At 36.2% G+C, this 10975-nt stretch overlaps 1 protein-coding gene across 4 annotated transcripts; it reads left to right on the top strand.

Annotated features, from left to right (window-relative positions):
• Window positions 1–367: 367 nt before the first annotated feature.
• On the top strand, window positions 368–10717 carry LOC106747473 (protein O-GlcNAcase). Of its 4 annotated transcripts, none has more exons than XR_001374658.1 (14): window positions 368–923; window positions 1079–1130; window positions 1296–1629; window positions 1961–2405; window positions 2571–3139; window positions 3223–3543; window positions 3633–3807; window positions 6188–6241; window positions 7694–7779; window positions 7875–8044; window positions 8173–8368; window positions 8533–8692; window positions 8828–10114; window positions 10164–10717. XR_001374658.1 is itself a non-coding variant. In XM_014625032.1 (13 exons), the coding sequence occupies exons 1-13, from the start codon at window positions 854–856 to the stop codon at window positions 8962–8964; spliced, it is 2784 nt and encodes a 927-aa protein (XP_014480518.1). In that variant the 5' UTR covers window positions 368–853; the 3' UTR covers window positions 8965–10145. The 4 variants fall into 4 exon arrangements, 1 of the variants encoding a protein (XP_014480518.1); XR_001374657.1 differs by having other exon boundaries at window positions 2571–3154; XR_001374659.1 differs by lacking the exon at window positions 6188–6241 and having other exon boundaries at window positions 2571–3154.
• Window positions 10718–10975: the final 258 nt, after the last annotated feature.

The following is a 10975-nucleotide window of genomic DNA, read 5'->3' as shown; positions in this document are numbered from 1 at the left end:
AACATGAGATAATATATAAGCTAAAGAGAGGGAGAGAGAGAGAGAGAGGGGTTAGAAGATTTGTTATTCATTATTTATATCATTTATATAAATAAATAAAATAATATATAAGTTATGTTTGAATATTCGTATGCCACAAATATTGGTAATCTGACGAAACAACAATAGTAAAGATAGAAATACAAATCTACCTGTGTGACTGGAGATTCACAAATGATCTTACTGTGAAAGATAAAAGCTTGTCCCAGCTGAGTTGGTTTGAGTCTTGGCTAAGTGACTTTTATTAGTTCCAAAATCTTCGCTACGAGTCGCCACCAACGTCTCTTTTAGCGCGAGTAGTGCTACTCAACGACGGATCAGACGTACATTTATTTTTCTTGAGTAACATGACTGTTATCTCCAAAGAGTACCTTTCGTCGTCAGTATAGCAAAAGACGAAAATTGTTTGATATTCTGCATACTTTGCGTTGTGTCAAAACCAACATGATACAGTAGAAAAATAATATGTAATGCGGGAATTATTCTTTCTTATACTATGTCTATATATATATGCTAACGTCAGACGCGAAAGCATACATGAGGTTGAGTGCGCGACGAGTTCTCGTTTCTGTGTGCCGCGTCTCCGCTTTTCTACAGAATCTCGGCGTGTGATGTCGGTGGGATTTGTGTGTCACACGCCGTACACGTAGCAGCGTGTGCCAGTTGCTGCGCTCACATCGGCCTTGACGTTTCGCCGCGGTCGCACGGCGAACTCGTGGACTCTCCTCTGCTGTATTTCTCACGAACGCACGTTTCGACCCATTTTTTTTTTGTATCCCACGATCCCAAACAAACGTGCCTCTCGCGATCCGCAATGGCGGAAACGAACGGGGCTGCGAATTTAAATACGAAAAACGGCAATTTTATCTGCGGTGTGGTGGAAGGTACGTAGAAATGACCAGCTCACTGTCGCGCTTCTTGCGTCAATGATCGCTGGACGGTCGGGTCCAGAGACGATTGGGCGATGCAACCTCTTCTTTCGCTGCTTCTTTTCCCCCCTTTCATTCCCACGACATGTAACATATTTTTTCGTTTGCAGGCTTTTACGGTCGTCCATGGACCACGGAGCAACGGAAGGATCTCTTTCAAAAGTAAGTTCTTTCGGGAATGAATATTGATAAGGAATTAATAAGGTACTAACATTCGGGAAGATTGGATATTCTCACCATTTATTACCTTTTTTCTGTTCCTTAGTTTTCTTTTGTTTTTCTCAATACTTCTTTCCGCAATATTAATTGAGCTGTGAATATTATCAGATTAAAGAAATGGGGAATGGATTCCTACTTGTATGCTCCAAAAGACGATTACAAACATCGAGCTTATTGGAGAGATCTGTATACGGTAGAGGAAGCTGAGCATCTGACTGGCTTGATCACTGCTGCCAGGGAATATGGAATAACGTTTTATTATGCGTTATCTCCTGGATTGGATATTACATATTCTAGTTCAAAGGAAGTCACAGCTTTGAAAAGAAAGCTGGAACAAGTCAGCCAGTTTGGTTGTACAGCGTTTGCATTATTATTCGACGACATAGAGCCAGAAATGAGCGAAGCTGATAAAGAAGTATTTCAATCGTTTGCACATGCTCAAGTATGTATATAACACACAATATTTATATGGTAAATTTATTCCAGCAGATATAATGGTATTAATGTATACAGGGTATCCTAGCATAAGAACAACCTAAATATCTCCTTTGTTTTTCATGATATGAGAAATGTTCACAATTTGAGTGATTTCAAAGGAGGACGGAAAAAAATTGTTTACGGTCATTTTTTTTAACATTTCTCATATAATTAAAAACAAAGAAGATATTTAGGGATATCCTATATATTTGTCACTTCATAACACAACAAAGTGTTACACTTTCAAGGCAATTCCAAAGTGTTACATTTTACATTGTCCTTTTAATCACTTATAGGTCTCTGTCACAAACGATATTTTTCAACATCTGGGTCAGCCTCGTTTTCTTCTATGCCCCACGCAATATTGCGCTACGCGCGCAATGCCGAATGTCGCGTCCTCGGAATATCTCAACACACTCGGCAGCAAATTAGCTCAGGAAATTGACATTATGTGGACCGGACCTAAAGTCATATCCAGACTTTTAACTGTGGAGTCTATTGAGGAGATCACAGAAGTGCTCCGAAGGCCACCCGTTATCTGGGATAATTTACATGCTAATGATTACGATCAAAAGAGAGTGTTTCTCGGACCATACTCCGGTCGCTCTCCCGATCTCATACCTAAACTTAGAGGAGTCTTGACTAATCCTAATTGCGAATATGGAGCGAACTTCATAGCAATTCATACATTGGCGCAATGGAGCAGGTGCAATGTCGACGGGAAGAGAGACCTAAGTTTAAGTACGACTTTCACATTGCTTTATAAGTTTCCTCTAACACTCTTTACACGAGATGCATCTTCCCTTACTCCAAAATTAAGAATTAATATAAAATAATACGAGAATTAAGTATCAGTGTACTAAAAGTACACAAAAAGGGACTGATATAAATTATTTTATGTCGCAGACGACACTGTATCAGCGGACATTAAACTAGAGACTGAAACGGAGGATGGCGTACTCGGTGAGGACGTTCCGTCGACGTTATCGCCGAACATGTATCATCCACGACACGCTCTGAAAAACGCGATAAGCGAGTGGCTGCTGGAGTTCAACAAGAAGAAGGCGGCCTGGGGAGTAATAGCCAAACCGCAGCCATGCGTCGCATCGACGATACCTATTCCAATAATTCCTTCTGTCAATACGTGCATGAGCCTGACGTCCACGACAACGACGACGGTCCCTGCAGCGCCTACGCCTGTGGCGAATTCCAATCATCTTCAAGCGTTAGCCGAAGTTTGCTCAACCGTGACGAGCAGCGACAGTTTCGCCCAGCCTTCATCCGGTCCGGTGATGAATTCCTTGGTGTCGGACATAAAGGTAATCAGCGAGCCTGTGTTGACTACATTATCAACCAATATGAGCGGCGAGCCGGCGTCGACGACCCTCTCCTCAATGGAGCCTATGGACTGCAACACCACTCCGAACAATTCGCCGGCGCACATAGCGAAAATCCCGACGGAAGACGACGCTATGGTAGATAATACTTCTGTAAGTCTTTTTACTGATTCCCAAAGACTTCGTTATGCATGTATAATCGTGTGATTTCTATCCGTCAGACGTGTAGCGAAGCGTCCGGGAGTATGCAGGTGGAAGTGGACAGCACTTCTCCCACAGTGAACGGCACGCAGATGATAATAGAGAACGACAGTGAGAATCACGAGAGTTCGGATAACGCGGACCCGGTGCCCCAAGAGTCCGTAGACGTCGAAAAACAGCTTACGCACGAGGATCTGTCGTTGCTCTGCGATCTGTTCTATTTGCCGTTCGAACATGGCGGTCAAGGAGTCCAGCTGTTGCAAGAATTCAATTGGTTGAAGAGTAACGCTTACGTCGTTATGAAAAAATCTAAAGAGGAGGAGTCTGCGTCTGAGTCGGACGTGAGTTACATACGTTTCAAATGGATGAGATCCAGATATTTGTGCGAATCTACCGTCCCTTTTCACATATGTGATGAAATGAATTATAGATCGAAGAGTGGCACCTACGTGCAGCTAAATTAAACGACATGTGTAATGCGGTAAATAGATTGTTTCAAAGGCTCACGTACTGTAATAACCGCGAGTTATTGTACGATTTGTACTCGTACGTATGGGATATGAGAGGAGTTGTGTCGCTCTTAAATAGTTACGTGAAATGGCTGGGTAAGTTGCATTTGATTCATATATGAGATATTACCTGATATATTGACAATACTAGAAAATATACATTGCAGTGAATAGTTATTTGAGAAAAGATATTTCGTTTTCTACAAAAAAGAATCAGCGAATACGATTATATTTAACGATTTACGCACTAAAGATGCTTAATGAATTGATATCAGTTGTTTCTCCCTGTTTCTCTAAAGTATAGTGATATAGTAATGTATATTATATTATTTTATATCACTCATGCTGCCCTATGCATGTATGTACAAATTTAAATTGTCGCGATTAATCTTTACAATGTTATTAAATTTCCAGTGAATTTGACATTATATATACAATATATATTGAATCTTGTCAGATATCAGTAATATATATACATATGAATCGAGGATAAGAATTAATATATACATAGTTTTGCTGTTATTTTTATTATATATTAAAGAAAGTCAAGTTGAAATGCTAGTAAGCTGGTACATACAAAAATATATATTCTCAAGTCGGTTGTATTATCTGCATAATTCCAAATTTGTTACATTGCAACAATAGTTGCACTGCAATAACAACCATACATACAAGCAATTTTGCTCTCGTCTTAGAAAAGTTACTCTTCTCGATATTACACACCAGCCAATTTAAAATTATATCCATTGTACCACAGACAAGTGCTGTTGTCGACTTCTCACAAAGATATTATAATTTATTTACCTATACTTATATTTCAGAACAAAAGTGTCTTGAGTATTGGTAAGTGAATGTTATCTTACTTTTTGTTGTATAACTTTATCTTTTTACAAGGAAAGTTTTTTTATTTTTTCTTATGATTTGATCTGTGAAGTCTGGAATGTTCACAATATTATATTGTTTATGTCTGTTGCCATAATAGGACTAAATGTTCACAAAATATTAATCTTACACGATGATTTCACGTTAAGATCTGAATGTTACATTATGTCATTGGGAGTTTCACAGGTACTCAACATTTACAAAACGATTGTTAATTTATATACTACCCATATATGATGCTGCTGTGTTACCAAAAGTAGCACGATAAATGAGTGCGTTATATTTCCTTGTAAATCGACGTAATGTGCAGCGAAATCTTTGTATACATATCTACTCTCTAAGATCCGTAAATTACTGATTGTTTGGCAAATGACTTCACGCAATCTTTTGTTTCTCTTATAACGTATTCTACATTGTATCGTAGAAGTAAAAAAAAATGTACACGCATCCTCTTTTTACCTAAACAATGATACGTAGTATGTGTTTTAAGAGACATCTGACATTTTACACATTTTTATACATGTGTTATGCTTCTTCGGTATAAAAGAAAAAAAAATGATCTAAAAAACTGAGAATATTGATGAAATGTTGTCAGTGAGTTTTTTCTATTAATTTACCGTATTTACAATATTGTATAATGTAGTTCTTGTAAATCATGCTTTCAAGTAGTAACGCCTATCAGTAATATTCGGAAATGCGACGTGCCACAATCTGCATATACATGATCTCATAACATGCATTTATTTCTGCGCATTAGAAATAGATGCATCGCATTGCGCGCGTAGGGAAAACTTAGCCGTAAGTCAGAATCGCACGAAAACCGATGTGCTTAATCTCCGCCGAATGATTTGAAGAGAAAAGCATAAAAGGAAATTGATTGCGCGAAATCCACTGTACACAGTATTTATGTTCGTCCGAATTAGAATTATTTCTTGACTTTAACGTTTTTGTACTTTCGTGCAATAAAAGATTCTAACTAACGGCCGCTGGTTTATTTTTACAGTTATTATATATAGGCAAGCCACAACACTTTTCTATTATTTTATTTTCAACAGAATTTACGTTTCTACACAACTAGCGTATCTCACGTTCCCGAATATTTTGCATCTGTATTCTCAGAACGTTGCGCTCTTAAATCTGTAACGATATACATCCGATTGGATATGTAAAGTGAATTGATGTGGCTTTCCCATACCATGGCGAAGGAGTTACGATAATTTTATGAGATAGTATCCAACAGCATCTTTACGGAGGTGAACATATACCGGATTTAAAGTAACTTATACCAGCTATTAACATATCAATCGACTTTCTTTACAGATAACACGGAGCAGGAGTATGTTTCGTACATGGGTTTTAGCACTATTGTAATATATTGAATCTCTATAAGTCAAAGATCGATTCACTTTACGAGAACTCACGATTTTTCTCAAAACATCTTCCGTTACACTAAGTTAATTGTTACAATCAAAATTTGCATGAAACTAGATTCGTAATGAGCATCCTCCTGCCAGAATATGTAAAGTATCAGGATCAATATAGCTCTGACTCATTAACTAACTCGTATTTCTGTGTTTTTTTGTCTTGTTGATAGCGTTTGGCAGATTCCCGTCGACGATGACGACCTTTACCCAGGGCAGCTACACATGTATGCGATTCAACAGTCCTTGAGTAAAACCAGCAGCAAGCGCGCGAAATAACAAAGTTTCAAACATTGCAGTGATAGTTGATGCATTTCTGAATCTTTGTTTGGGACTTTGTGAAAGAAAGTTGTCTCGTTTAACGCAAACGAGAGACGCGCGCGTAGAAGCAGCGTTGCAATAGCTCAGAAAAGAAAAAAAGAAAAATCAATGTGTACAAAGCACATTTATTTTTACGTTCTCCTACATGATGGACGTATTTCCCATATATACCATCAAAATTTTGCTTATATTTTCGATTTCGCTGTTTTATACGCGTATAAATAGTAAAATTTTACGTGACATGCCGTACAATTTTCTTTTGCAATATATTATATGTATTGTGATAGCTCCCAGCGGCAACTCCACCATCAATATTCCATTTTGTTAATTTTTCACGTTTATATAACAAATAGTTCATATCGATATAACTACGTGATATTTAATCGATTGTAAAACCAGCGGTATTTTGTATATTTATATTCGGAAACATAGATCGAATTAATCTAACACGTTAATTTCTCCGTGAAATATGTCCATCGAAGAATAACGTAAAATTGGCACAGTGTGTAACAAATAGGAGATTATATAAGCTCTTGAACATTTCCCATCTGCAGACTTTTGATCATTTGTGATAAAAAGAAAAGGATAAGAAAGAACTGCTTTTTCGACCTCTTTGATTTTTCTCTGTACGATTATATGTGCTAAGGACTAAGAACGATGTACTCTTATGTAACAGTTCGAAGTATTTACCCTCTTTTTATTCTAAATGATCAACAATACCCTCCTTTTGCCAACTTGCCTGCACTAATTTATTTTACTTAGTTTCAGAAACTATATTCTTTTCAGGCGTGATAAAAATTTTATTTCAGGCGCATATTGGCAAACTGGACTATATATTCCACTTCTCTCCTATTCCCCGATCCAGTACTTCAAGAGCTTAGCATTGCGCGAACTTTGGTGCAGCATATATGATATTTACTCCTTTTTTCCTATTTAACATTGTTCATTTATTTCGCATAAGACCAAATATTTGGATAATTAAAGTCAGAATTTCTTAAAATTTGATATTACATGATCTCTAAGACTTTATATCATGTACATTGCCAAATATATATCTCCATGAAAATTTACCTTGACCATTCTTCGTTTCTAATCCGTGAAATTGGTGCACCTTAGTTGTCTGCTCGGATAGATCGTTCTTTCTCTCGTGCTCTTATTACATGAAGCGAAAAGGCATTTCTCGACATAAACGAGAGAGAAAGAAACATCTCCAATCGCATTGTATCTTTGCATGTTAAAAAGATTTAAGCAAAATTGATGCCCAGAGCAGTGGAGGCCAATTGAAATCAAAACATATATGGATAACGCGCGCGTGAATCAAGCGTTTCGTGATTTATTAAAAATGGTCCTTGGCACAGGGTTCTCGAATGGTTGGAAAGAAACGTTTATGAGTGGAGAACAAGAACCGTGGGTTTTCCGTGGTGGACTTACAGCTGATTTACAGGTGCATATCACTCACTTATCTCGTTTCATACTCAGCACATTGTTACAATAAGACACATTGAAGAATGTCTTCGATCAACTTTTGTATGATTTCAGCGATTGATTCCAGTGGACAGTGGCAACGACTTGTTCGTTTATAAAGCACCAGAAGTACCCAGTAGCAAAATATATACAATTCGCCCGTATATATCGAGCGACGAAGAAGCCGTTTACACGGTGTGCAATCAGATTAATAATTGCACATCTTCATCAGCTGTGGCTGACAGGTAAACATATTTGTTGCATGTATATTATTTGTTAAATAATTGTTGAATAATTGTACATATGATATACCGATTTATGAAAACTTTCTTAGACAAATCGTCCTAATTAAGTACATTTATTTGTTACACAGACTCGTCGGAGGTTTCTTAACGCTGAGTCCGGAGTTGTGCATGGTTGTTGAGGATGAAAACGGTATAGTGGGTTACGCAGTAGGTACGCTAAATGTGAAGTCGTATAATCAGAAGATTGCAGTTTCCTGGATCCCTGAATTACGAATGAAGTACCCGCTAGATAATAACGTCAGCGAGCTGCCGCAGAACGTACAGGTAGGTGATTATTCGTGATTATTCTGTAAAAATATCAAGAGAGAAATATCATTTCACGTCATGAGAACCTGAATCTCCCTCTTTCTCTGTTGTTCACAATTTCACACGAATATGCATCTCGTATGGTTATCTCCGCATTGACGACCTTCAAACGCAAATTGCAGGATGCCATACAGTATTTCCATTCGTTTATTCCGGACGTGCCGGAACATTTGTGCAGGCAACATCCGTCGAAGCTGATTTGCGCTGTGCTACCGAGTGTCACAGATCAATCAATTTGTAAACGTTTAATAACCTGTGTCCTCGCGGCTCTAAGAGCAAACGGTGAGTTAAGTGATTAAGTGTGACATGTTAATTTTTCTCAGAGTATTCAGTCACGTAAGATACAATTTTTATAATCGTGATTTGTGTTTTTATACTCGAATGTGGTGTAAATAATAACAATGTCATATGTTGCAGGCTCCTTTGGAGTACACACGACAATGTCCTTAACGGATAAGGAATCCCACGAGTTCTACGGCAAGTTAGGTTTTGTCGATTTGAATCCGGTGCACGAGGAACATCCCGGAGTTAAAACTATGTGTAGAAGTTTCTAACAAAGAATTAGTGCTCCGGTAATCTTTGTCAACAAGGTGTTTTTGCTTGGACCATCTGCTAAAAAGACAGTGATTCCTTGAAAGAAGTATGCATGATTTTTAGAACGCAAGTCTTTAACATGCAAACATGTCAAGTATGCCAACACAATAGGTTACAAAGTTTATGATCACAAACTTACTTTCATCGCGAGAGTGAATTCTGATAGGATATCGGTAGTATCATTTATAATATATTCGATATATAACCTTTCTCACAGTATCGAAACCTTTAGAATCTTTAGACATATTTGATACGAGCATATACATATGTACATACAGCTAACTGATATTAAATTTTATTATTATATAGTAATATTTCTACGTCATTAGGAAAGAGACTATTAAGCATACATATGTATAGTGCAATAACCAGATTCATTAATAGTATGATACGTTTCTGCTTTTTCTTCTTTCTTTTTGAAAAACGCGTCATATTTATCTTATATTGGCAACACTATGACACTTTAATATCTTTCAGCGGTTCGAATCATGTTAGAATCCTTTTTAAATGTTTGTACATAAAATTCCGAACGGTGTGCGGCGAAATGCCGGTATGTGTGTTCATTAATGAGTCATCTAAACTTTCCAATTCATTAAGAACTATTTTCTTATCGAAATCATACACATAAGGATGACTGAATAAAATTTTGAAGCACACTCTCTCTTTAGATGCTCTTATAGTTACATCATACAATGGATTTAAAGATATGATATATGCATAAGTTTTAAGTGTGTAGTTTAATCTGATATGCATAATCAGAGATGAATATATCCCATAATAGTATTTTGCTGCTCAGTGACAAACATGTGACAACATATGTTGAATTTTTTAACAGCAAGGCCTTTTAAAAAAAGAAGTTTCATACATAATTTTGCATTTTATAGCTTTCATCACGAATTCCCTTTATTATTGATCGGCTCTAAATCAGCAACACATGTATGTATGTCGCGCTACGATATGTGATATATAAGACACCTAATTAAAAAAAAAAAAAAAATGTCATCATTCTTTCGTAACCCAATATTATTAATATTGAACACGAGCAAGACGTATCTTAGATATTCCCTCCTATTGTATACTAATCATGCGACATTATAAACTTTGTATAAGGTTACTTTAATTCTCTACCGAGTTATTAATATGTTAANCTTTGTATAAGGTTACTTTAATTCTCTACCGAGTTATTAATATGTTAATTGTTATCTATACAAGTTAAATGCATTAGTGTACGAAATGTACAGAATTAACATAAATGGTAATTGTTAGGGCCATAAAAGAAATAATTATAAAAAGATCTTAAGTTATTTGTCTTATATTTACTACTAATGGTTATATCTATTGTCAGCCTTATATCTGGTACCGGTTACAGTAATTCGTTATACCGTTCGAGATAGTTTTCCAACAATTTTTATTATTATATAGTACGTACCTTCACTTTTTATCACAAGGTTTGATTGAGTGCCATGTACAAAAAAAAGGAAAGAAAAAAATATTCGAGGTTATCGCGAACAAATAGACTTACATGCTAGACTCTATTTCTATATTTTGATGGCAGTTATTGCTTTTAAGATTTTTATACCGAGTATAGCGATGACAGAGTTAAAAAATTAAATACATTGGTGAGGATATTGGAAAGAACGTGCGAATTTTTTTTTATTGTCACGAATTTTTTTTTTTTAATTGTCATCACGAATTTTTTTTTTAGATACTTTTTCGAAATATATAATAGAGGGACGGATATTTCTATAATTTAATATCTCATTTCATCTTATATATATGTATGCATATGTATATATCATTAAAGGTGTATTTTATAATTATCGATATAAAAGCCTCATTGAATTTATATAAACAAAATAAAAAGATTTTGTCGCTATCTCTTGTAGTTCTCGAGAAAATTGCTGGTAACATATTATGTGTAACATTCTTTATATGGTACCATGAAAGAATTCCACACATATGTTTCATTTT

The sequence above is a fragment of the Dinoponera quadriceps genome, unplaced genomic scaffold (assembly GCF_001313825.1).
Source record: "Dinoponera quadriceps isolate SergipeBrazil2010 unplaced genomic scaffold, ASM131382v1 scaffold1750, whole genome shotgun sequence".
In the NCBI taxonomy this organism is placed as follows: domain Eukaryota; kingdom Metazoa; phylum Arthropoda; class Insecta; order Hymenoptera; family Formicidae; genus Dinoponera; species Dinoponera quadriceps.
This window is presented reverse-complemented; position numbering and strand designations above follow the sequence as displayed.